Source organism: Podarcis pityusensis (assembly GCF_964106645.2).
Source record: "Podarcis pityusensis genome assembly, chromosome: 13".
NCBI lineage: Eukaryota > Metazoa > Chordata > Lepidosauria > Squamata > Lacertidae > Podarcis > Podarcis pityusensis.
Genome location: NC_138038.1, coordinates 54,564,933 through 54,592,354, shown reverse-complemented (window position 1 = coordinate 54,592,354; position 27,422 = coordinate 54,564,933). Strand labels below are relative to the sequence as shown.

The 27,422-nt window shown below is 49.6% G+C and overlaps 1 protein-coding gene and 1 long non-coding RNA gene across 2 annotated transcripts; one reads left to right on the top strand and one right to left on the bottom strand.

The window, feature by feature from the left end:
- Positions 1-5,156: 5,156 nt before the first annotated feature.
- Positions 5,157-21,066, top strand: LOC308462310 (2-acylglycerol O-acyltransferase 3-like). The gene is made up of 7 exons (XM_080979941.1): positions 5,157-5,684; positions 6,935-7,042; positions 10,274-10,344; positions 10,692-10,896; positions 12,778-12,949; positions 20,044-20,246; positions 20,783-21,066. The coding sequence occupies exons 1-7, from the start codon at positions 5,618-5,620 to the stop codon at positions 20,935-20,937; spliced, it is 981 nt and encodes a 326-aa protein (XP_080836067.1). The 5' UTR covers positions 5,157-5,617; the 3' UTR covers positions 20,938-21,066.
- LOC308462438 lies at positions 5,920-8,094 on the bottom strand. Its single transcript, XR_013979163.1, has 2 exons — positions 7,478-8,094; positions 5,920-7,243 (listed from the first exon to the last, which is right to left on the bottom strand). It is a non-coding gene; the product is annotated as an uncharacterized lncRNA (long non-coding RNA).
- Positions 21,067-27,422: the final 6,356 nt, after the last annotated feature.

Here is a 27,422-nt window from a genome sequence, read left to right as displayed (position 1 = left end):
CACCTGTTGCGGTTCCTGGTCTCGAAGTACTCCTCCTCCTCAGAGTCCATCTCCCCTTCCCCTTCCGAGTCCGAGAATCCTTCCAACTCCTCCTCCTCATCGGTGGTCCCAAAGTATTCCCTCCGGAACCTCTCCACAGGCTGAGGTTTCCTTGGGAACCTTTGATGGAACGTTTCTATCAATACCTCGTCATTGATATCTTCTGCCATTACCCAAGTGTTTTCTGACTCCGGTTCTCCTTCCCACGCTACCAAATACTCCACCTGATCCCCCTTCCACCTGGCGTCGAGGATTTCTGCCACATGGCTGCTGCATTCCCTTTCTTCTATGACCGGTCCCCGAGTGGCCATCCCTTCTCGTCCCCCCTCATACGGTGACAGTAACGACCTGTGAAATACTGGGTGCAGTTTCATGTGGTTGGGTAACCGGAGCCTGAAAGCCACTGGGTTGACCTGTTGAATGACCTCAAAGGGACCCAATCTCCTGGGTCTTAATTTCTTACAACCTCCTTTGAACGGCAACCCTTGGGTTGACAGCCACACCCTATCTCCCACCCTTATGGTTTCACCTTCCCTTCGGTTCTTGTCTGCCTGCCTCTTGTATTCTTCCTTCGCCCTTTCTAAGTTGAGTTGGAGCTGACGATGGATTGCTTCCATTTCTTCTACAAAATGCTCGGCTGCCGGGACGCTCCATCTCTCCCCTTCTCCCCCTGGGAAACCCCTGGGATGACACCCATAATTAGCCAAGAAGGGGCTCATCCCTGTGGACACATTCTCGGCATTGTTGTAGGCAAATTCCGCCAGCGCCAACTTTTCTACCCAGTCATTCTCTCTGTCATTGACATAACACCTCAGGTATTGCTGGAGGACACCGTTTGCTCTTTCCGCCTGCCCGTTGGTTTCAGGGTGCCGGGCAGTCGAAAAGTTGACCTCCACCTGCAGTAAGCTCATGAGCTTCCTCCAGATCCTGGAAGTAAATTGTTTTCCTCGGTCTGAGACCACCCTCAATGGCACCCCGTGCAACCTAAAAATGTGTTCTACAAATAACTTCGCTGTCTCTTCCGCCGTGACTGCATGCGAGCAGGCTACAAAGTGGCACATCTTTGTTAGTAGGTCTACCACCACCATGATGGCTGTTTTCCCCTTGGACTTCGGCAGATCAGTCATAAAATCTATCGACACTGCCTCCCAAGGTCGTTCTGGGGTTGGTAAGGGTTCTAATAGCCCCGCCGGTGCCCGCCTCTCCCCTTTGGCTCGCTGGCATTGCTCACACCCTCTTACATACTCCCGTACATCTTCCCTCACCTTAGGCCACCAAAATTCCCTGGTGACCAACCACATGGTTTTGTGTTGTCCAAAATGCCCCGCCGTGGGGCTGTCGTGCAACTGCTTGAGTACCCTCCCCCTTAAGTCTCCTTCAGGGATATACAGTGCCCCTTTGTAATACAAAGCTCCATTTCTTTCCTCGAAACCCCCTGGTTCCTCTCCCTCACCCCTAAGACCTCTGAGCTTATTCTGGGCGTATTCATCATTCTCTGTTTCCTCTACCAGTTCTCTTTGTCCCACCAATGCCGCCCCACACACCCAGCGGTCCTCTGGAATGACATGTCTCTCTTCGGGTGCTCCCTCCCCCTCCAAATATTCAGGTTTGCGTGAGAGAGCGTCCGCCCTAATGTTCTCTGGGCCTGGCACGTAACAAATCTCAAAGTTAAATTTGGAGAACTCCTGGGCCCATCTCACTTGCCGTTGGTTGAGCACTCGTGCCGTCCTCCAATACTCTAGGTTCTTGTGGTCAGTGCACACTTGCACCTTATGTTGTGCGCCAATTAGCAGGTGCCTCCATCTCCGGAACGCCTCATGAATGGCTAGTAGTTCTCGGTCATACACCGTGTAGTTCCTCTCGGATTTGTTCAGCTTTCGCGAAAAAAAGGCACACGGTCTCCACTTTGACTCCTCCTTCCCTGGCTGCAGAAGCACCGCCCCAATCGCTCTGTCTGATGCGTCAGTTTCCACTCTCATCGGTTTTTGTAAATCCACATGCAGGAGTTGTTGTTCCGAGGCGAAGGCCCTTTTTAGTTCCTCAAATGCTCGCTCCGCCTCCTCAGTCCAAACGAACTTCTTCTTACTGCTGAGACAGTCCGTAATGGGCGCCGTCAGGTGGGCAAAGTTTCGGATGAACTTACGATAGAAGTTCCCAAATCCTAGGAACCTCTGCACATCCTTCCTTGTTTTGGGTGTTTTCCATTCCAGCACCGCCTGGACCTTGCCGGGATCCATGGCCAATCCCTTGTCTGACAGGCGATACCCCAGGAATTCCACCTCCTTGGTATGAAACTGACACTTCTCCAGTTTCACCCACAGCTGGTTGGCTTGCAGCCTGCTCAACACTTCTCTGACGTCTCTCACATGCTGCTCCTCATTCTCAGAATACACCAACACGTCGTCTAAGAAGGCCACACAATTCTTGTAAAGCAAAGGCCCCAGGACGTGGTTCATAAACGATTGAAAGCACGCGGAGCCTCCTTGTAGGCCGAAGGGCATAACTAAATATTCAAATGCCCCCAAAGGGGTGAACATGGTGGTTTTCCATTCATCCCCCTTCCTTATTCGTATCAGGTTGTACGCCCCCCTTAGGTCCAGTTTAGTAAAAATCTTTCCCTTCCTGACCCTTGTCAAAATGTCGTCAATCCTGGGCATAGGGAAAGCCACTGGTTCTGACACTGCATTTAAGGCCCTGAAGTCACACACAAGCCTCGGCTTGTTCGTGTTTTTTTTATCCACAAAAAACACTGGGCTGCCCCCCACCGCCCTGGACTCTCTGATGAACCCTCTCTTCAGGTTCTTGTCAATGAACTCTCTTAGCTCCTGCATCTCTCTGTCTGACATGGCGTACAGCTTGCCTACAGGGAGCTGTGCCCCAGGGAGTAAATTGATTTGACAGTCAAAGGGTCTATGCGGGGGTAGTTGGTCAGCTTCCCTTTCGCTGAAGACGTCGCGGAGATCTGCGTATTGTCGTGGTACCTTCACGTTCTCCGTTACTTCAGTCCCTGCTAGGGTGGCTTGGGCCCCTGCCAAACCCTTTCCCTCTTTGCAGTGTTCTAAGCAATGTGCCTGACCAAAAGAAACCACTCTCTGACGCCAGCCCACCAGCGGATCATGTAACGCTAGCCAGCTCATCCCCAATATAATGGGAGCTCCTCCCAAGGTGGCCACATTAAACGCTATCAGTTCGGTGTGCCTTGCCACCTTCATTATCATTGGGACGGTCTGCAAGCTGACTTCTCCTCCCAACAGCTCCCTGCCATCGATCGTGGTCACCTGCAGGGGGTTGCTTAAAGGGATCGTCTGTATCTGGTGTTCAGCTGCAAACTCTTTGCTCATGAAATTGCAGGAGCTGCCTGAGTCCAACAGCGCCTTTATCTTTAGAGGGTGTCCGTTTGGCAGCTCTAGCGCCACTTCTATCACTAGGGCGGGTTTAGGAGGTTCTGGCGTGGGCACTTTCACTGCTCTTTGGCCTGGCTGCTGTGCCCCGACGGTGGCAGCCAGGCGTTGGCTTTTACTTGCTTCGGTATTTCTTCCTCTCTTCCCTCCACAGCTCCTACCATCCCTTGCCATTCCTTCCTCTGGGGGCAGACTCTGGCAAAGTGACCTGGCTGTTGGCAGAGATAGCATTTCCGGGCGCCTTTTCCCTCCTTCTTTCCCCCCTCACTGGGCTTTGAAACTGCGCGCGCGCGCGCTGTTCCGATTTCCATCGGCTCTGCCGGCGGGAAAGTTGGCTCTGGAATGTCTGGAATGCGGAACTCCTTCCAACGTTCCCCCTTCCCTTCCCGCCTCTCCAATGCTCTCGCCTCCTGGCGCGCTCCTATGGTCAGCGCTGATTTGGTCAGCTGGTCCATAGACTCCGCCCTGGGCGCCCGGGAAAGTTCGTCTTTCACAGCCGAAGAAAGCCCTTCTTCAAAGAGCATTTGAATGGGTTCCGCCGATAGATCCCACCCCAATTTATGGATCAACATGGTGAACTCAGTCCAGTACTCACGGACAGATCGGCTCCCCTGTTTGCAAGCCATTAACTGTCTGCGCACCACTCCCTGTTCAATATCGCTGGAAAACATCAGATCCATGGCGCGAAAGAACTTCATCGTGTCCTTTAGGACGTCACTATTCGCTGCCATCAGGGGTCTAACCCAGTCTCTCGCCCCCTTTTCAAGATGCCCAATCACGAAAGCCACTCGTGATTCCTCGTCAGGGAATTCATCAAACTGCAGATTGAGGGCATATTGCATCTCTGTCCGAAAGCCATGATAGTCTTTGGGCTCCCCCCCAAACTTCTGCACCAATCCTGGTACCTTTCTGACGAGCTGGGTGTCTTTCCCCTTTTTGTCTGCATCCTGAGCCCTCCTCTCCTCAAGCCTCGCCGTCTGCAGCGCTAGCTGGACCTCCAACACCCGGTACCTTTCTTCCAGGCTTGGACCCGCTCCAGCTCCTGCTTCTCCGGTTCCGGCTGGGTTGCTCATGATGCCTTCTCCTGCACAAGCTGCTCACGGAGACTGTCGGAATGCTGTGATGGGACGATGAGCTGCTTGTGTGTAAAATCCTAGTCCCTCAGAGTTTGGTCAAGTTTGCAAACCTCTGTCTGTAACGGAGCCCCTTAAACATGGCTCCGTCAGTCGCTGGCAGATTCCGACAGTGGTTGCTTTCGGAATCGCTTCCAACATAAAAGCTCCTTAACGGAAACACGTCTTCTGGACTCTCTGCGTGACAGTTTCCGGCGAGGAGTGGGTGTCCCTACAGGAGGTCCTGAAACCTCCCCACTGTTTTCGCTGGAAGTGTCTCTGAGCCATCCCTCCAGCTCACTTTCCCTCAGCTCAGCTCCTCTCCCCCTACTGGTTCCCTCTTCAGCTGCTGAGTCTCTCCCAACCTGTGTGAGCCCTTTCACTTCCCTTCCTTCCGATGGCAGTTCCCTGACAATGATGATGATGATGATGATGATGATCTCCTCGAGAGCAGCTTCCTCCGTTCTCCGTGGTTTGGAGAAGGGAGGCAGGCAGATGGGGCAATTGATCCTGGCACCCCAACCTTTGTCTTGTGGGCCAAGAGGGCGGGGCAGCCCTGGGATGAGGGCCAAGGGGAGGGAGCCGAGGGCCAGCCAGGCAGGTTCCAGGCAGGGCTGGGAGTCAAAAGAAAGGAATTTGACGCGCCTTGTCTCCTTTCGGAGGAGAGCTCAGCCAGGTCCCCTTTGCCTCACCTGGGTGCCAGCAGCGTCCTTATTGCAGGCCCACCTGGGGACCAAAGTGCAGGCGGCAGAGAGAGACTTGTGCATTGCAGCCGCGGGCTTCTCCTGGACAAGTGAGCCTCTTTCCTCCTCCTCCTCCTTCTTCCACCTCCTGCTGCCCCCTTCCCGAGGGCACGGCTGAAGGGGAGCAGGTGGGCTTTGGGATGCAGGTCAGAGGCCACCTGTGCTGAACACACCTGCGTCTTCACGCTCTCCCTTCTGCCAAGGCAGGGGCCCCTCCTGGCTGGAGTCCTGCTGCACATCCCCCCCCCACAACTCCCCCCCCCCGTGGATTTTCTCCCCAGGATCTCTTCCTCTTCCTCTTCCTGAGACCCAGGGTCAGAAGATGGCGCTGCAGAAGCATCTGGAGGCTCTTAGCGTCTTCCAGTGGGTCCTCACCTTCTTCTTCTTTGGTAAGTTGGGAGCTGGGTGGGTGGGAGAGGGGCAGGGGGTGCTCAGGGAAGAGGGGCAGCTTGGCCTCCTTCTCTTCCTGGGGCCATGGCCCTTGGGAGGTCCTCTGGCAGGCCAGGCCCCTGTAATAAACTTAAATCTGCCCTTATTTCCTTATGGGGGACACAAGAGCCCATATAGAGTCCTTTGCAGGTTCTCCATCAGTCGGAGAAAAGAACAGAGGCCAAGTAGAGAATATTGAGAAGCAAAGCAGCTAGTAAGCCTGATCTTTATTGAACTGTTGCAACAGGGTGCCCCCTTCACACGCAGGAGAGAGGAGGAGTACCCCGAACCAAGGTGTGCCCGCCTTTATATAGACATTTTAAATTGGCCGCCCTGGAGTCCAAGACCACCCCCAGATACATCATGCCTACATCACAGAAAGGGCGGTCTACAGCAGAAATCTAAGTTTGTTGTTTACCTCCTGTCTGGCAGGTTACCTGTTAATGCTCACTTGATTGGATACCCTGGGGAGCCTGGCCATTCTTTTGCAATGATAAATACTTAGTTCCTGGGCCAGGTCACAGGCTCACACCCTATTCAAACACAGACATACCCTTAAGACAGGATTTGTGAAGGAAAAGACAATGGGGAGGTTTTTCCATCTTCCTTCGACCTTGCAGAGAAATCGTTTGGTCAGTTTGGGGGTCAAAACGGTTTCCGGGATGTTTTCCTGTGCAGCTTCAGACATGTGATTCATATATTTATGTACGTGTTTGATTGGTACATTTATGAACATTTATTATATATATAAGACCTTAATTTTTTTTTATTTCACATCCTTCCCCCAAAAGCCAAACCCCCTATTTTTTTCAAAGCACCTTTCCGCCAGGTGAGTCTGGACTAGGGAGTCAGCACCGCAGGGGGTTGGGCTAGATGGCCCTGGGGTGCCCCTTCCAACCTAAAATGTCCTTCTAGGTTTAGGGGGGCTTCAGATCACACCCTCGGGGGTCCCGTGAAATCGGGGTTGTGGTCCCAGGCAGGGCCTCTGAATCCCAGTGAGGGGGGAGCGCTGCTCTTGCGCTCAGAGTTGGGTGATAAATCGATATATCATCCAAAACCGGTTTGAAGTCCACATTGTGATATTAGTTTTTTAAAAAAAATTAATTTATTTGGTTTTTCAAATCAGAATTTTGCAATGACATATGCAGCATACAACATAAAAACAAGAATCCACAGAATCTCCAGGACTTCTTCCCTCCCCCCCCCCCAGGTGCCTTCTTCTCCGTTCTCCTGGCCTACCTGCTCTTCACCTCCTTCTGGCCTATCAGCGCCCTGTATTTCGCCTGGTGGATCTTTGACTGGGATACGCCACAGAGAGGTGAGTTCGATTCTCCCCAACCAGGGTCGGATTGGGGTTTGATGAGGCCCTAAGCTACTGAAGGTGATGGGGCCCTTTATATGTCCACAACAATTTGTCACTGTTTTTTGTGTTGAATATATGCTATAAGGTAATTGATGGACCTCATAGGTATCTAAAGCCATGCAAACAGTCCATGCAGATCGTAAGGTAAAGGGACCCCTGACCATTAGGTCCAGTCGTGGCCGATTCTGGGGTTGTGGCGCTCATCTCGCTTTACTGGCCGAGGGAGCCGGCGTACAGCTTCCGGGTCATGTGGCCAGCATGACTAAGCCGCGAACCAGAGCAGCGCACGGAAACGCCGTTTACCTTCCCGCCGGAGTGGTACCTATTTATCTACTTGCACTTTGACGTGCTTTCGAACTGCTAGGTTGGCAGGAGCAGGGACCGAGCAACAGGAGCTCACCCCGTCGCGGGTATTCGAACCGCCGACCTTCTGATTGGCAAGCCCTAGGCTCTGTGGTGTAACCCACAGCGCCACCCGCGTCCCAGATGCAGATCGTAGGTACCCTATATATAGAAATGAGCAAACCAGGGATAATTAAGGGAACAGGCTAGCAGGCGGGGCCCGTGACTTACATCACAGGAGCCTACACAACACAAAACACTGTTCCTGTAGGTAGGTTTTATTTTATTTGTTTTTTATCTTATATTTCGGATATGTACATCCAGGTTTTTTTCCTTTAAATCTTTTTGGGGCCCCCAAGGGAGTGGGGCCCTAAGCTAGAGCTTGTTTAGCTTATAGGTAAATCCGGCACTGCCCCCAACCCTACCCGGAGGTCAGGTGAAAGGCGCCTCTCCTTGTCTGAGAAGGGTGCCGAGCCCCACACCCAGACCCACACAGCTGGAGCTGCTGCCTCGCCCTGCCCCTCCTCCTGCAGCTCACCCCCTTCCACTGGGGCAGCTTGCAACCATCCCAAACCTGTTTTCCTCACTGCTATTTACTATTAGCTACTGTATTTTTCACCCCATAGGACGCACCGGCCCATAGGATGCACCTAGGTTTTTTGGGGGGGGGGAAATAAAGGGGGAAAAATTATTTCCCCCCCAGGCGCTTGTGGGGCCGGCAGCGGGGAGAAGCGCTCTTCTCCCTGCCGCCAGCCTACAGACCAGGTCCGGGGACAGCGGGAAGGCGAGCCCCCGCGAGCTTGCGGGGCTGGCAGCGGGGAGAAGCACGCGTCTCCCCGCCGCCAGCCTCCAAACCACGTCGCTGCGCCTCCCTGCTGTCCCCTGAGCTTGTGGGGCTGGCTGGGGCTCTCCAGGCTTCAGCGAAAGCCTGCATTGGCCCCATAGGACGCACACACATTTCCCCTTCATTTTTGGAGGGGAAAAAGTGCATCCTATAGGGCGAAAAATACGGTATTTTCCAAGACAGTTTCCAATAGATGACACAATGGCAGAAGGCATTTCATTTCTCTCTCTCTCTCTCTCTCTCTCTCTCTGTATGGAGGGCAGAAAAACCAGCTGCATTTATTTATGTATTTATCATTACTTATTAAATTTTGCTATAAAAACACACACGAAATCCTGTAATTGACACGAATCAAAAGAACCCTCCCCAAAATATAACGTAAAATCAGAGTTGGAAGGGACCCCAAGGATCATTTGCTCCTCATTATTGATTGATTGATTGATTGATTGATTATAATTTTATTTATACCCTGCCCATCTGGTTGGGCTGCCCCAGCCACTCTGGGCAGCTTCCAACACACACACACACACAATAAAAATAAAACATCAAGTATTAATAGTAACAATCAGATCCTATAAAAAAGTCAGAATAACATACCAAGTAAAGCAATATGAGACCAAATTGCAAACATGCGCTGGATTATGGAGAAAGCTAGAGAGTTCCAGGAAGACATCTACTTCTGCTTCATTGGCTATGCAAAAGCCTTTGACTGTGTCGACCACAGCAAACTATGGCAAGTTCTTAAAGAAATGGGAGTGCCTGATCACCTCATCTGTCTCCTGAGAAATCTCTATGTGGGACAAGAAGCTACAGTTAGAACTGGATATGGAACAACTGATTGGTTCAAAATTGGGAAAGGAGTACGGCAAGGCTGTATATTGTCTCCCTGCTTATTTAACTTATATGCAGAATTCATCATGTGAAAGGCTGGGCTGGATGAATCCCAAGCCGGAATTAAGATTGCCGGAAGAAATATCAACAACCTCAGATATGCAGATGATACAACCTTGATGGCAGAAAGTGAGGAGGAATTAAAGAACCTTTTAATGAGGGTGAAAGAGGAGAGTGCAAAATATGGTCTGAAGCTCAACATCAAAAAAACGAAGATCATGGCCACTGGTCCCATCACCTCCTGGCAAATAGAAGGGAAAGAAATGGAGGCAATGAGAGATTTTACTTTCTTGGGCTCCATGATCACTGCAGATGGTGACAGCAGTCACGAAATTAAAAGACGCCTGCTCCTTGGGAGAAAGGCGATGACAAACCTAGACAGCATCTTGAAAAGCAGAGACATCACCTTGCCAACAAAGGTCCGTCTAGTTAAAGCTCTGGTTTTCCCAGTAGTGATGTATGGAAGTGAGAGCTGGACCATAAAGAAGGCTGATCGCCGAAGAATGGATGCTTTTGAATTATGGTGCTGGTGGAGACTCTTGAGAGTCCCATGGACTGCAAGAAGATCAAACCTCTCCATTCTTAAGGAAATCAGCCCTGAGTGCTCACTGGAAGGACAGATCCTGAAGCTGCGGCTCCAAGACTTTGGCCACCTCATGAGAAGAGAAGACTCCCTGGAAAAGACCCTGATGTTGGGAAAGATGGAGGGCACAAGGAGAAGGGGACAACAGAGGACGAGATGGTGGGACAGTGTTCTCGAAGCTACCAGCATGAGTCTGACCAAACTGCGGGAGGCAGTGGAAGACAGGAGTGCCTGGCATGCTCTGGTCCAGGGGGTCACAAAGAGGCGGACACAACTAAACGACTAAACAACAACAAAGCAATATGCAATAATACATTAAAATCCAATAATAAACACTAAAATTAAGCTTCAGTAAGTCATAACTAAATAAATGAATTTTTAAGCAGAGGTTGGGTGGTCACCTGCCAGGGATGCCTCAGCTGCGATTCCTGCATTGCAGGGAGTTGGGCTGGATGACCCCTGGGGGTCCCCTTCCAACCCCACAGTTCTCTGACTCCGTCCCCTGCCTGAACCCTTGCCTTTGCAGGTGGGCGCCGCAGCGACTGGGTGAGGCGCTGGAGAGTCTGGGAGCTCTACCGGGATTATTTCCCCATCAAGGTATGAGAAGGGGGCTGGCAGGGTCTCTGGAACCCCTGGAGACCAGATCACGGAGAAGGAGGAGGTGGTGGCTGTCAAAGGCTGCAGGCCATGGAATCTGCGCATGCCCACCAATGGAAAGCGGGGCACGCCTCTGATTGTGACATTCAGGTGTGAGAAGGGGGCTGGCAGGGCGACGGAGGGTCTGCCTTCCTCCGAAGGATGCCCAGGGTCTCTGGAACCCCTGGAGACCAGATCACAGAGAAGGAGGAGGCGGCGGCCGTCAAAGGCTGCTGGCCATGGAATCTGCACACTGACATTCAGCTGGGGGTCCAAATGCCAAAGGCCTCGCCCCTCTTGCCTTGCAGCTGGTGAAGACGGCCGAGCTGCCCCCGACGCGGAACTACGTCCTGGGCTCCCACCCCCACTGCATCCTCTGCACGGGGGCCTTTTCCGCCTTTTGCACCGAGGCCACGGGCTTTTCCCGCACCTTCCCTGGCCTCCGTCCCAGCCTGGCCGCCCTCGCAGGGATGTTTTGCATACCCGTCTTCCGGGAGTACATGATGAGCTCAGGTGAGGCCAACGGGGGGAGGAATGGTGGGGGTGGGGAAGTGGGGTGATCCCTCCCCTAAGGACCATTCAAGAACCCTGCCTGGCCCATCCAATGGGAGGAACCACCCCAGTCTCAGGAATGCCTTCCCAGTGCCCCTGGGAATAGAATTCCCCAGCAAGAATGTCTGTTTTTCCTGCAATTTCCTGTGCAAATGAAAAGGGGCCTTTGTTTGTGCAAATGATGATGGTGATGATGATAATTATTATTATTATTATTATTACAGTGGTGCCCCGCAAGACGAATGCCTCACAAGACGGAAAACCCGCTAGACGAAAGGGTTTTCCGTTTTTGAGTTGCTTCGCAGGACGAATTTCCCTATGGGCTTGCTTCGCAAGACGAAAATGTCTTTCGAGTCTTGAGATTTTTTTTTCGCTTTTCCCCCCCTTTATCTAAGCCGCTAAGCCTTTAATAGCCTTTTAGCAGCTAATCCGCTAAGCCGATAAGCCTTTAATAGCCGCTAAACCGCTAATAGCGCTAATCCGTTAAGCCGCTAATAGGGTTGCTTCGCAAGACGAAAAAACGCTAGACGAAGACACTCGCGGAACGGATTAATTTCGTCTTGCGAGGCACCACTGTATTATTATTATTATTATTATTATTATTATTATTATTTATACCCCTCCCATCTGGCTGAGTTTTCCCAGCCACTCTGGGCGGCTTCCAACAGAATATTAAAAACACGATAAAACACCAAACATTAAAAACTTCCCTAAACCTTCAGATGTCTCCTAAAAGTCAGATACCGTAGATACCATATAAGACGACTTTTTAATCCTGGAAAATTCCCTAAAAAGTCAGAGGTCGTCTTATACGCTGGGTATGGGTTCGCTGGGCAGCGGCAGCGGGTGGCAGGCTCTGCGCCGGGAGGAAGCTGCCCAGCAATGCTAAGCCGGTTTTGCTGGGCGGCTTCCTCCCGGTGTGGAGTGGCCAATTTAGGGGGTCATCTTATATGCCCAGTTGCCTAATACGCCGTAATCTACGGTAATTGTTTTTCTCTTTGACATCTGATGGGAGGTTGTTCCACAGGGTGGGCGCCACTACTGAGAAGGCCCTCTGCCCTGTAGCTTCACTTCTCGCAGGGTGGGAACCGCCAGAAGGCCCTTGGCTCTGGACCTCAGTATCCAGGCTGAACGATGGGGGTGGAGAAGCTCCTTCAGGTATACAGGACCGAGGCCATTTAGGGGTTTCAAGGTCAGCACCAACACTTTGAATTGTGCTCAGAAACATACTGGGAGCCAATGTAAGTCTTTCAGGACTGGTGTTATGTGTTCTCCCAGTCCCCAGTCTAGCTGCCGCATTCTGGATTAGTTGTAGTTTCTAGGTCACCTTCAAAGGTAGCCCCACATAGAGCGCATTGCAGTAGTCCAAGCGGGAGATAACTAGAGCATGCACCACTCAGGCCAGGCAGTTTGCGGGCAGGGAGGGTCTCATCCTGCATCCCAGATGGAGCTGGTAGAAAGCCGCCCTGGACACAGAACTGACCTGTGCCTCCATGGACAGCTGTGAGTCCAAAATGACTCCCAGGCTGCGCACCTGGTCCTTTGGGGCCACAGTTGTCCTATTCAGGACCAAGGAGTCCCCCACACCTGCCTGCCGCCTTTGCCCCCCAAAACAGTACTTCTGTCTTGTCAGGATTCAACCTCAATCGGTTAGCCTCCGTCTCTCCTGCAACGGAGGATGCGCTGATCCTTTGCCAGCGATCCTTTTGCCCTTTAACCAACTCACAGAATTTCAGAGTTGTAGGAGAGTCGCGAGGGTCCTCTAGTCCAACCCTCTGCAAAGCAGGGAACCCCTGGAGATGTTTCACACCCACAAGCACCTTTGCTTCCTCCCACTTCCAGGGTTGGTCCCAGTCAACAAAAGGTCCCTTGACTTCCTCCTGAGTGGCCCCCCCGGACACGCGGTGGTCATTGTGGTGGGGGGCACGTCCGAGACGCTGGACACCGCCCCCGGAGAGCAGCGCGTCCGCCTTCAGGGGAGGAAGGGCTTCGTGCGCCTGGCGTTGCAACACGGGTAGGGGCACCAAGGGGGCAAGGGGGGGTCCGGGGGGTGTTGGGCGCAGGTCAGCAATATCTCGGGCCTAGTGAGCATGGCATTGTCCCAATGAAGCAATTGCGAGGACTGAAGGTCCATGCCCATCCTTGCTGTATAATTTTTTATTACATTTTCCCTCCGTTTTCAGCTTTACTAAGCCGTCTGGACACTCTGACGTACATTTTGGAAACGTATGTCTAAATGTTTAGTTCTGGACTTGAACTGTCCAGACTCTGCCAACTTCAAACAGGGTTGATTGTCTTCCCAAACGGTGATGGGCAAGCAACACTCCCCACAGATCTCTTGGACCAAACACTTGTAGAACTCCAGTTCCCTCCAAAGCTCTGACAACGCGCTGAATTCATTTTTAAAAAAATAATATTTCTTGCTTTTATACCTTACAAAAAGAAAAAAAAGAGAAAAGAAAAAAGAAAGAAGAAAAAAAAGGAAAAGAGAAAACAATACAATATATAAACAATACAGAACGCAACATTAACATTAACACATTAAACAAAACAAAAGCAAAAACAATTCAAAAAACACACATCATACCATCTCAATAGCCTCTCTTTCATTCCCTTGTTTCATCGACCTCCTCTCACCTCCCTTTTTGTATTCCATTTCTATTAATTGTTTCAGCAAATCCTTTCCATCTTTCTCTATTTTCTGTCATATAATTATCTTAACATATTTTAACCTTATTTTCCATTAATACTATAATACTTATTTATACTTAATTCCTTAAAATATCTCTACTAAAGCCGTATAATTCCCTTCCAACATTTTTCTAACACTCATTAATTTTACATTATTTCCATATATAGATTTTAAACTTTTTCCAATATTCTTCCACCGTCTCTTCTCCCTGGTCTCGGGTTCTGCCAGTCATTTCCGTCAATTCCAAATAGCCCATCAACCTGGTGATCTTCTGTCCGAGGCTCTTAACTCTTTTCCAAGTCCCTTCTGCAGGTCTTCTTCATGTTTATACATGCACTTTACTTTGTCTTCTCCTGATCTTGTTCTTATTTTCCTTCCTTTGATGCTGAAAAGTAGATCTCCGGGAAATTCCCATCAGCCAAATCTCCATAGTTAGAACTGAAATTCAAAAGATATTTCCAGTCGTGTTTCAAAGTTCCTCCAAGTCTGGCAGTCCCCACAACTCCAGTCTCCTTCTGACCCAAGTCCAGGTCCCAAAGGTCAATTTCCAGTCCAAGCGGGGCTCCAATCCTAAAAGTCTGACTTTCTCTAAATTCAGTCTTGGAAGGCATCAACTTATAATCATCAAATTGCAACTGTAAGGCTGGAGCTCTCTCCCTCACCACTTGTGCCGCTTTAGGTTCCACAGCAAAAACTTTCTCCCCCGCCTTCTCCTCAATTTGCCATGTCAAAATAGATCCCTGTATCGATTCCTGAATAATTTCTGTATTAATATTGACTTTTTGTGCCAAATTAGTCACTTTTTGTTCCAAGTTATCAATTTTTATAGTCCTCGCACCCGTCTTCTTATAAAGCTGTTCCAGTGAATCATTAATCTTACAAAATGCAACCACTAAGGCTTCTTCTGTCAACATTCTTAACGATTCAAGGTCAATCCCAGATTCTCACAGTTTTATCTTGCAGGTGGAAAATTCCCCCAGCTCAGCTCTTGTAACAATTTCAAAGGCTTCCTCTAGGGGAAAACAATTTCTATTTGTATCAATCCTTTTAAGCACAGTTCAAACAATAAAGTTAGTTTCAATTTTCAGTTACTTTTACTCCTTTTTAAACGCAGAAGGAGACAATGGAAATAATATATTTCTCTTCTTTAACTTACTGTCAGCAGACAATCTATTCACAGTCAATGAGCATATCCGAAACTTCAATCTTTACTAGCAGCCCGTTTCCAGGTTCAGAGCGGTGGTAATTTGACTTTCTCCACTCTCTCCTGCAGGCTTGCGCGATCTTAAATTACCCCCCTCTTCTCCTGCTTCCAAGGGGGGTTTGATGGTTTAACCGATGGAAGTTTAATCCTTTATGTGAGACTTTCCAAGGCTTTAGCTTGCAGCCTCTTTGCTTCAATCTATTTACAAAAGGGGGAGGCGGACTTCCTGTTTGAAACCTCCCCGTTTCGGTGCCAAATTAAGACATTTAAAAATCCAATTTTCCGTTCTACTCACGGGTAGTTGTTTTAAGATCAAATTGTCCACAGGAAAAAGTCAGCGCTCTCCTGCAACAGCAATGCGGCTTCACTCCGTGAAAGAAGCAGTCGATTCGAAGCACCGCGCCACTCACCCCACGTCGCTCCGGATCCCCGAAACCGGGTTTCCCCGCGAGTATGGGAGGCGCAAAAGGTGCCAGCCGAATCCCACGTCCACAAGCTTCTCCCGCCTGTGGTTTTTAGTGGGTCTCCGCCTTCGCCATGGCTGCCAGACCCTGATTTCCACGGAGCGGATTCCTCCCGATCAGAGGAATTCCTCCATTGCCGGAGGCGCTAACCCGGAAGTCCGACAACGCGCTGAATTCAGCTTCTGTAGAGGAAAGCGCAATGAGACTTTGCTTTCGGGACTTCCGCCCAACTAGAGATTCTCCAAACTTCACTACCAACCCAGACCCTGATTTCCTGTCCCCAAGATTTGCCCAATCGCTGTCAGTCCAGCATGTGAGCTGTGCCTCACCCTCAGCTGACAGTTTGAGGCAGAAATCTTTGGGATCTTGCAGAGACCGCAGCACTTGATGCCATTCCAGGCAGTCACACTTGGCTTTGTAGCTTCCCTGCTGAGCAGATTTGTAGCAAATGCTATGTCTGGTCTGCTCCATTGGGAAACTCCCTAGAGCTGACTGAAAGATCTCAGCGTTCTCAAACTCAGAACGTTCCCCGAGCTGACTGTCTTTCACGTAGCTCATTTCCATGGGTGTTCTGACCCCTGCACACTCAGCCATCTTGAACTTCTCAAGCAACTGTTCAATCTTGCCGTTCTGACTGAGCAAGAAACTTCCGTGCTCGGTTCTATCTACCTGGACGCCTAGGTACACCTTTACCGGTCCTAGGTTCTTGAGTTTAAAATGATTTCCAAGCTCTTTGGCAAAACCTTGCACCTGTTTACCTGTCTTAGCCACATGTATGGTGTCATCAACAAACACCAACACTAGCTCCTGTGTCTCTCCTGACCCCTTCAGGTTGTTGTTGTTGTTGTTTAGTTGTGTCCGCCTCTTCATGACCCCCTGGACCAGAGCACGCCAGGCACTCCTGTCTTCCACTGCCTCCCGCAGTTTGGTCAAACTCATGCTGGTAGCTTCCAGAACACTGTCCCACCATCTCGTCCTCTGTTGTCCCCTTCTCCTTGTGCCCTCCCTCTTTCCCAACATCAGGGTCTTTTCCAGGGAGTCTTCTCTTCTCATGAGGTGGCCAAAGTATTGGAGCCTCAGCTTCACAATCTGTCCTTCCAGTGAGCACTCAGGGCTGATTTCCTCCAGCACCATAATTCAAAAGCATCAATTCTTCAGCGATCAGCCTTCTTTATGGTCCAGCTCTCACTTCCATACATCACTACTGGGAAAATCATAGCTTTAACTATACGGACCTTTGTTGGCAAGGTGATGTCTCTGCTTTTTAAGATGCTGTCTAGGTTTGTTACTGCTTTTCTCCCAATACCCCTTCAGGTACAGGCAGCTATCTGCAAGACTCTTCCGGAAACTCATACTTTCCAAAGTTTCATTCAGACACAAATTCCAGTTTCTGGCCGATTGCTTGAGGCCATAGATGGATTTGTGTAACTTCCGCACTACATCTGGCTTATTGCCCTTGAACCCTGGAGGAGGTAGCATGTACAGATCCTCCTTCAGATCCGAGTTCAAATAAGCAACATCCACATCAAAATGATGTAACTGAAAACCCCTTTAGGCAGCAACTGCTAGTAGCAAGCACAGAGTTTCACTCCTAGAAGATGGAGCATACACTTCAGTGTAATGCAGCCCTTTTCTCTGTGTGAAACCTCTAGCTACTAGCCTAGCTTTGTACTGTGGTGCTCCTGTTGTTATGGGTTTAATTCTGTAAACCCAATGACAGCTCATGGCCTGTTTACCTGCTGGCAGTGTTGTGGTGGAGAACACACCTAGAGACTTCATTGAGTTCAACTCGTTCTCCATTGCCTCATGCCATTTCCTGGCTTCTGCCTGAGGCAACTGTTGCACTTCCTCAAAACTTTCTGGTTCGCATTGAGCCAAACCAACCCACACGCTAGTGACTAAGAACCTTTTGGGCGGTTTCCCTTTCGTAGTGCGTGTAGAACGCCTTGGCACTACGTCAGATGCCCCCTCTCACCCTGAGGTACTGGGACCAGCACGTGTGTCCTTGTCCTCAGAAGACTCCCCCTCTGACTTACTGCGTCTTCTGAACTTAGCTGGACTGGTAGGAACTGGAGATGGCCATTCCTCTCCTGCTCCTGGTCAGGGACCTGATCCTCAGCAGGTTCAGTTACTAACTCTCCCTCTTCAGCAGAGTCAAGCAAACTCTGAGAGAATATCAGGATCCCCATGGATGCCTGTCCACCCACTTTGCTCACAAAACTCAGCACTCCTGCTTAGTAGAACTCATGACTGATTGCCCTCTGGATAAGCAAATCTCCACCCCTTTGTCCCTGGCTCATTCCCACAAAAGATCATTTTCTGGGACCTGGGGCCACCCTTCCTGCATTAGCTTTCAGCACAAGAACCAAAGCCTCATACCCAAACACACGAAAGAAATGTACCTTTGGTGTCTTACCATGCAAGAGAAAATAGGGTGCGCCGGCTACAACAGAGTTGTAGAAACGATTCAGAGTGAAATTCTCCGTTTTCCAAGCTTCTGCCCAGAAACGTTGTGGTAAGCCTGAGTCAAAAAGCATCGCTTCCACCGCTTCCTGGAGCGTTCTGTTCCGCCTTTCTGCCACTCCGTTTTCCTGTGGTGAGTGCAGAACCGTCAACCTGTGACGTATCCCTTTCTGGCAAAAGTAATTCTGCAACGCAGTGAACTCCCCACCGCGGTCTGATTGGAAACTGGAAACCCTCAGTGAGAATTGGAGTTCCACTGCAGTGACCCACTCCCTCAGCATGGTGGCAGCTTCACCCTTGTCCTTCAGAGGTATCACCCAGCTGTTTCTGGAGTAATCATCTGTCAAGGTTAAAACATATTTAGCCCCACCCAGACTTGCAACAGGCATAGAGCCACAAATATCTACATGAACCAACTCAAAAGGTTTCTTGGTTACGCTGTCAGACCTAGGATAACTGCACGTTTTTACCTTTGCCTTCTTGCATGCTCTGCAATCCAGGATCTTAGCACATGACTTCATTTTGCATCCCTCAGTGCACCCTGGTATTTTTCTCACATATCCCCAATTGCAGTGGGACATCCTCCTGTGCCACAAATGATGACACATATAGTCATAGAATCATAGAATCATAGAATCATAGAGCTGGAAGAGACCACAAGGGCCATCGAGTCCAACCCCCTGCCAAGCAGGAAACCCCATCAGAGCACTCCTGACATATGGTTGTCAAGCCTCTGCTTAAAGACCTCCAAAGAAGGAGACTCCACCACACTCCTTGGCAGCAAATTCCACTGTCGAACAGCTCTTACTGTCAGGAAGTTCTTCCTAATGTTTAGGTGGAATCTTCTTTCTTGTAGTTTGGATCCATTGCTCCGTGTCCGCTAGTGAGTGGGAACATTTGCACACTGTGCTTGTGCTGACCCAGTGTTACCCTTACCTGCTTGAGATGTTTCCAGAATAGCCTGTTATGACATTCAGCACTGACCAACTGGTTCCCACCCCGGAACTAGAGCATACATTATTCTCAAAGCAAACCTTAAACCCATCTCTAACTAAAGAAGACACAGACCATAGACAGCATTTCATCCCTAGGACCACAAATGCTTCCAGTTCAGCCTGCAAAAAAGGAACAAAAACAGAGCCAACAGTTGTCAGCTATCTCTTGGATCCATCGGCAAGCGTGACTGTTTTTCCTTTGGAAACAGCTCTGCAGTTCCGCATTTGGCCACCAGATGGCGGCAGATGATGACTGGCTCCGCTGTCGATCACCCAGCGCTGTATGTTGCTCTGGTCGCTGTCCTTCACTGTTGCTATGGAAACTGCCAAATGACGTGACGTTGCATCTCTCTCAGTTCCCCTGGGACTTTCCTTGCGTTCCCACGCCGGACCGTTCCCCTAATCTGGTTGCCCGGGGCAACGGCCCTGGAGGCATTCTGTGCAGCTTCCTTGGGACTGTTTACGCAGGTGAGTTTCCGAGCCACAACAACAACGTCTCGTAGCAAAAGCCTTCACGGTGTCCTCTTTCACTGCCCCCCACTCTTGCAAGCAGGACTGCCTGGGCCAGCGCGTGCCCCTCTCTCTGCCGATGTTCCTCCTCATCGCATAGGCGACCCGAGACAAACTGCAACGTTAGGTCGGCAGGGGGCATGGCTTCTAGAGTTAGGCACAAATTGTCATAACTCTTGTCTAGTGAGCTCAGAAGAATGTGAACATTCAAATCTTCTGGAAAATTCACTTTTAACTGTCTCAGTCAGTTAAACACAGCCACCATTTTTGTCACATGTTCTCTGATGCTGTCCCCCAAACGTAGCCTCAGCTCAAACAAACTTCTGGTGACATTGATTTTGGCTCCTGCTGTGGTTCTGTGATGGACCCTCTCAAGAACCTGCCTAATCGCCTGGGCGGCTGACTCCATAACCTGTGAGTTATGAGCCATAACTTTTTCTGTTGAATGTCTGTTTAGACTGCGAACAGCTGAAGTGCTTTGGCGTCCAGCACTCTTCCGATGCGCCGCTCTGCTCCTCCTGGCTTCAGCAGAGTATAACAGATAGCAAGTGTGTGTGTAGGAATCAGAGGCATGCAGAGAAACCCTCGTACGCAGCTCCTTCTAATCTAAGAAACGTCTCTCCCTCTCTCAAAACAGAAAGTAAATCAGCTCACATAACAAAGCATAAAACCCAGTATGTGAACACTTCCCCCCCAAAAGACAGGACGTAACTTCCCGAGCTATTAACCCTATAAGCTCTGGGTCTCCTCACACCTTCTTCCTCCTCTTCCTCCTTGCAGGGCTGACCTGGTGCCCGTTTACACCTTTGGGGAGAGTGACATTTACCGACTGATCCAATTCCCCGAGGGCAGCTTCGTTCGCCGCCTCCAGCTCGGTTTCAAGCAGCTGACCGGCTTGGCCCCTAGCCTCTTCAGCGGGAGGGGCCTCTTCTCCAGCACCTCTTGGGGGATCCAGCCTATGGCTGCCCCCATCACGGTGGTGGGTAAGGACCTACAAGGCTCCCCGTTCCTTCCTTAACCTTCGCCCTGCACCCCAAAATCCCCCCAAATCACCAACCTGATTGCAAAGAGCCACAAACTCTTCAGCATCGTACAAAACAGCATGTTCTGGTGCATCTCCCTTTCGCCCCCTCCTAGAACTGAATCGGAGACCTGTGGAGTTGAATGGGACCCCCAAGGGTCATCTAGCCCAACCCCTCTGCAATGCAGAAATCAAACGAGCTGCCTCGTTTTATGGGGCTTGCTATAGAGGGAGCTGCCATTGTGTGCGTGCGTGCACACACACCCCGACTTCCTTCTCCCCTTCCTTGGAGGTTTCTAAGCAGAGGTTGGGTGGCCACAAATCAAGGGGTTGGGCCAAATGACCTTTGGGGTCCCCTCCATTCCCGCACTTAAGCCACCCCTGAAACCCAAGCCAGGGTGGAAAGCTGCTGGGGTGGGGAGGCCCTGGCTGTCATGGGGTGGGGGCGAGGGGCAGAGCAGACCCCCCAACCGCCCATGCTTCTTCTCCTTCCTGCAGTGGGGAAGCCTATCCCGGTCCCGCTCCGCCCGCGCCCCACCGAGGACGAGGTGAACAGCTTCCACGCTCTCTACGTCGAGGCCCTGAAGGAGCTCTTTGACGCCCATAAAGAATCCTGCGGCCTCCCGGCCTCCCAGCAGCTCCTCATCACCTAGACGGACCCAGAGTTGACCCGAAGCAGCATCAGGGGACGCAAGGTTGTGATGGGGGGAGACACACAGGAGACTTTGTTCCTCCCATCCCCGTCTGTATACACCGTTTCCAATAAAAGGCGCCGTGCCTGATGTCTGATCTTGGGTCCTTGGTGCCCGAACCCCCTTTTTGTGCTCGCCTGCGGAGCCCAAGGCTGGTTGTCTCATTCACACGTGCATTATGAAGGCAAGGTCTGCAGGGCCCGGCAGCCAGAGAAGCAGGCCGTGGCCCTGTTAGAATACCTGCTCCATGACTGCGGTCATGGGATTGTTGTCTTTCACATATGTTTTGACTCCACAGAGTGGGAAGTGACGGAGACAGGATGTTTGTGTTCTGTGAAGTGGGACTATTGTCCTTTGTTCTTTTTCTCTTTGCTGTCTGATGCTGGAGAGAGAGGGAGCCATGTTGCAGTGCTCCGTGTGTGTTTATATGTAAATAAAGTAGATTAGCCAAAATGCTGAGTTCTGTTACGCATGATGTACATACTCTGCAGATCCCTAAGTGTGCCCTTGTCGGTTGGCATCGGTCCGGGCTGAAGAAAGCTTTTGAAGCTCCCAAACGATCGATCAGGAGGGAGAGAACATACCAGTCGGGCATGTTTCTCTGCCAGGGTCCTACTCGGGTGTAGGCCGAGCTCCTGACAGGCCCTGGATCCATGGCGCTGGCTTGAGGGGGCTGCCCACATGCCCTCCGGGTGAGCAGCTAGGAGCTTGCCTGTCTGCAAGAGAAAAGATCATTTGGACATGCAGGCCTAGCTCTTACTCAGAAAATGGGGGCTGTTACGGAAATTACGGGGGGGGCACATCTTTAAAGTTGTTAAATATTACAAATATTATGCCTGAATGTATCTTTTCAACTTGACAGCTCAGGGAAGTTACCTAGCTTTAAAATAATATAAAATCATCTCCTTTCCCAGTTTCCTCCATTCCAAAGCTATTTTCCCCTTGCAAAAGGACTCCAGGAAGTTCTCAGAGGTGACAATTGCTGGGCTCATTGTTAGCCAAGGGAAGCCAAATCTCATCACCTGACTCGCCTCAGCCTCCAGACATGCAAAGGAACTTCTATTGTACTTTTGTCTATGCTAATCTTATACCTGAGTCTTGCCTTGCAATGTCTGCTTATGCTAATCTGGTACCAAGGACTTGTCTGGGCACGTTTGCCAAGGTTAACCCCTCCCCTTTTGTGACATGTCAGTGATGTAGCAATGATGCTGTACGAACTGTATTCTGGGATGTGGTGGGAAAGTTTTAAACGTCTTTGTCACCCCATCCTCGGGCTTCAAAATTTGCTCTTTGAACCTACTGCGCAATAAACTTTGGTCTACAGCTATTTGCTCTGGTTGGCTGGACTCCTTCCTTTATTTCCCAGGGACCCGCGGGCTCTGCCCGACCAGCTGGGGGACTGAGCAGCCTCGCACCCAGATTTTTCCTTAACAGGGGCCCTGCTCTTTGGCCAGGAAAAAGAGGGAGGGTAAGCTGGGCTTACTGCCAACCTAGCAGTTCGAAAGCACATCAAAGTGCAAGTAGATAAAGGTACCACTCTGGCGGGAAGGTAAACGGCGTTTCCATGCGCTGCTCTGGTTCGCCAGAAGCGGCTTAGTCCTGCTGGCCACATGACCCGGAAGCTGTACGCCGGCTCCCTCGGCCAGTAAAGCGAGATGAGCGCCGCAACCCCAGAGTCGTCCGTGACTGGGCCTAATGGTCAGGGGTCCCTTTACCTTTAAGCTGGGCTTGGGGATCAGTTTTCCCAAGGGGCTAGAGGACTCTTCTCTGACTGCAGGAGCAACTCGGGACATGACCGGGTCGGGTGGAGGCAGGGCAGGGGGTGCCAGGAGTCTCAGGCCAAAGGGGGGTGGGAGAGAGGGCCCGCGGTTCAGCATTCCCCTTTGCCCACCCATCGTGTGCACTCTGTGTATGCCCCAAGGCAACTCCCAGTTTGCACCCTGGTTTTGAGTGGAAATCTGGGTACTGTTATCCCCAGAGGTCCTCACGCAAGTCAGAGAAGTAAATGCCAGCAAAAAGCGGCTATTCAGCCCCATCGTCCTTTCGTGGTTGCCAAGGTGACTTGAAATCTGGGTATCCCTAGTTGCAGTGCGCCCCGCGAGGTCCTTTCACCAGTCAGGATAAATCAAGAAACCACAGCCAGGTATAGGAAAGCAAGAAGCAGCTATTAAGCCTTGTCTTTATCATGGAACTTTGAAGTGTCAGGCATAGCCCTATTGGCTTTAGCCCAAACGTAGCAGAGTTTTCCTGCACAGCGAGGAAGCTAGTTGCGGCGGTAATGACTAGTCAGCTAGACTCAGCATAACTATTTACAGGATTTATTAAAAGGAGAAAATAAAACCAGCAGAGTTTCTGCATACAAATCAAAGCAAAATAAATCCTTTCTCTCTCTCTCTCTACCATACACAGCACTTCTCCTCCTAACACACCTCACATCACACTGTGCTAGCATTCCTAGATAACAGAGTTGAGTGCTGGTCGTTAACCAATCAGAGTAAGTAGTTTCTAGGTCAAGCAGACCTTGGCTTTCTGCCAAGAGTAAATTGACACTGCCTTGAGTTAATTGTGTGAAGCCAGAATCTGTAAGTTTCCCATAAGAATCAATTAACAGAAACTGAACACCCCCTCACAGATTCTGCTGAACAATTAACATTAAATACACCTATGTAGGAGATTATTTTTCCAGCAAACCTAAACCTTTGCACATTCGCTTGTTCTTTACCTTTGCCAATGGTTTAGTTAACACATCTGCTACATTTTCTTCACTTGATACATAAGTACATGTGATTATATTGTCTTGTACACAGCAACGTACATTTTGGTATTTTACAGAGATATGTTTGGAACGTGATTTGAAACCCTCTGTTTTACTTAAGGTTATACAAGCTTGATTATCAATGTAAACTCGTACTGGTTCTCCACAATTTACATTTAAATCTGCTAACAAATGCTTGAAATAAATCACCTCGTTGCACAATTCACTCAATGCGGCGTACTCCGATTCCGTTGATGACACACTTACAACGTCTTGCTTGCGTGACCGCCAGCTGATTAAAGCTCCACCAACCATTATGACTAGTCCTGTGACAGATTTTCTATCTGGCAAATTTCCCCAGTCACTATCACAGTAGCAACTCAACATTTCGTCCTCTGAAGAATTTAATTGTAACATATAGCCAATTGTCTGTTTGAGGTATCTCAGAACTTGTTTTACCCCTTTCCAGGCATTTAGTGTGGGTTTTGAGACTAATCTACTTAATATGCCTACTGCGTAGCTAATATCAGGTCTGGACCACTGTGCTAGATACAATAAACTTCCAATTACAGAGTGATATACATCAGGATGTTCAAACTCAGGACCCTCATCTATATGAAGTGTTTTTATGAAACCTGGATCCATAGGCACCGCTGCCCCTTTGCAATCCTGCATCCTGTATGTAGTCAGTAGTTGTTTAACTTTGTTCTGCTGGCTAATTAGGCAGCTGCCATCTTGGGCCCAGCACACTTCCAACCCTAGATATGTCCTAACCGGGCCTAAGTCCTTCACTTTGAACTTACTGGACAATTGCTTGGCAAACCTTTTAGTTTGTTTATCTGTTTTGCAGGCATACAATACATCATCTACATAAATCAGACAAAACTCTTGATCACTGCCTGTACCACGTACATAAACACAATTGTCAGCTGTACTCTGCTTGAAACCAAATGACACTAAGGCCTCATGGAAACACTTGTTCCAAGATCTTGCAGCCTGTTTGAGACCATATAGAGCTTTGTTTAATTTTAACACTCTATTGGAACCTGTCTCATAACCAGGCGGTTCGGCTAGATACAGGTCTTCTGATATTGATGCATGTAAATATGCAGTCTGGGTATCAAAATGGTTTAACAGGAGTTTTCTCTTTGCTCCAAGCGTTAAAATCAGCCTTACACTGTCCCCCTTAGCAGTAGGGGAAAAAATTTCGTCATAATCTTTTCCAGGCCTCTGAGAATATCCTTGAGCCACTAAACGAGCTTTGTATTTGTACTCTCCTGTCACCAGAGGTTTAAGTTTGTACACCCACCTGCAGCCTACAATCTTTGCCCCCTCAGGCGCTGCTACTGGTGTAAAAACCTTGTGCTCATTCAGAGAGGACATCTCTTCCTCCATTGCCTGTTTCCAGAGCTCTGCCTCCTCTTTTGGTAACTTTAACACCTCCTGAAAACTCTTGGGCTCTGCAATTACACTAAACACATTTGCAGTATCTGGAGAAAAACGCACCGGAGGCACTCCTTTGTTTTGTCTTTTAGATCTTCTGGGAGAAAATTTTTCTTCTGACCCACTTTCCTCCTCAGAACTACGACCTCTCTTTTGTTGCTTAGCAACTGGTCTCTGGCTAATTCCACTTTCTTGAGAGCTCTTATCTGAACTTTCCTCCCCCTCAGACTCTGATTCTCTGTGTCTACCTTCAGAGTCATGAAGCTCCTGGGAAGGTTCAAACCAAACCTCAGTATTGGCATGTAGTCTCTCCCAGCCACTATGTTCACAAAAACTGGCATTCCTGGAGATCACAATGCCATTTGTCCCTTCAGCAAAGCGGAAACCTTTTCCCAGCTCCTGGTAACCCACAAACACTAACTGTTTGGTCTTAGGATCTCCCTTCTTTCTCATTTGTTTCGGAATTAATACCCAGGCTTTTGATCCAAACACATGCAAATGGTCAATTTTAGGTTTTTTCTGAAACAATTTAAAGTACGGAGTTGTACCTATTGTTTGATGAAAGAGCCTATTTTGGAGATAACACGCGGTGAGCATGCTCTCCCCCCAATAAGACATGGGCAAATCAGCATCATCAAGCATGGCAAACATCATATCTTGTAAAGATCTGTTTTTTCGCTCTGCAACGCCATTCTCCTCTGGGGAAAAAACGTTCGTTTTCCTATGCCCAATGCCACGCTTTTGTAACCAATCTCTAAAGGCATTTGACATAAATTCGCCACCTCTGTCCGTCTGAATCCTTCTGAGTTTAATGGACAGAAATCTTTCCACAGATGCCACCCAGCCTTTAAACTTAGTGAACACGTCACCCTTATTCTTCATGGGAAAAACCCAAGAGTAACGCGTGGCGTCATCCACAATTGTTAGTGAAAAGCGCGCTCCACCCCTGCTTACAGCAAATGGACCAATTACGTCCATGTGAACCAGCTGTAGCGGTGACTCACTAACTCTGTCACTTCTGGGGTAAGAGACTCTGTGGGTTTTAACCTTTTTTCAAACATTACAATCAAGGTACTTGTTACAACTCTTTAAATTACCCCCATCAGCCAATTCAGACATTTTTAGTACACTTTTCCAGCAAGCATGCCCCATTTTCCTATGCAATAAGTGCACACAGTTGTCATGTATAGCTTTGTTATTCACTGCAGGCTGAGATTTACTGACTACTGCTGCAACTTGAGATCCTGCTTTAAGCCAAAACAAGCCTCCCTCTGACTTAGCAGTGCCTAAAATCTCACCAGCCTTCTTAATCATGCAACTGTCTCCTTCAAAATACACTTTAAACCCAGCTTTTAGCAAACAATCTACAGACATCAGATTGCTCCTTAATGACGGCACACAAAGTACATTTTGCAGGCATTCACGAAGACAAGGAACAAAAACTGCACCCCCCGAAATCACTTCGGAAGTACTTCCGTCTGCTAGAGCCACCTGGCTGCGCTGTGCTGAGTTCTTGGAAACAAACAAGTCATCTGAGTTCACGATGTGGCGAGATGCTCCCGAATCGACCACCCAGACCGCTTGTTTCTCATCAGCAATCTTGACCTCGCCAGTCACCAGCTGAGCCGACTGTTTTCGTTTGAAGAATTTCTTTTTACGCTGCTGCTGCTGCTGCTGCTGATCTCGTCTCTGCTCCTGCACCGGCAACTGAGACTTGACCAACTCCGGACATTGTCGTTTTAGATGCGCTGAAGACCCACATCGGAAACAACGCCTAACAGCAAACGCTGACTCCTCACCAGTACGCTGCTTTTGCTTCACCTCTGGCACGGCATGAGAACTCCTTCCAAACCGCCCGCCAGTAGAAGTCTCTGCAGCCAACGACCTTTCTTGCCTCTTCTGCCATTCTTCAATCAAACGCCCAGTAACGTAACTGACGGATAAATCACGCTCCTGTATGCCTTCTAGAGACAAAACTAAATTATCCCAGCTTTCCGGGAGAGAACTCAAAATAATAGCCACCTTCTCCTGCTGGTCTAACGCACAGTCTCTTTCCTGTAGCGCAGCAAACTTTAACTGTAAACTGTGTAGGTGTTCCTGCATTGTAACCCCAGGCTGTAACATTGCCTTGTACAATGCCTTGCAAATGAACAGCTTGGAAACCGCTGTCTCACGCACATGGAGTTCTTTAAGTGCTTGCCACACACCTCTAGCTGTCTTGATTCCCCTCACATACGGCAACTGGGAA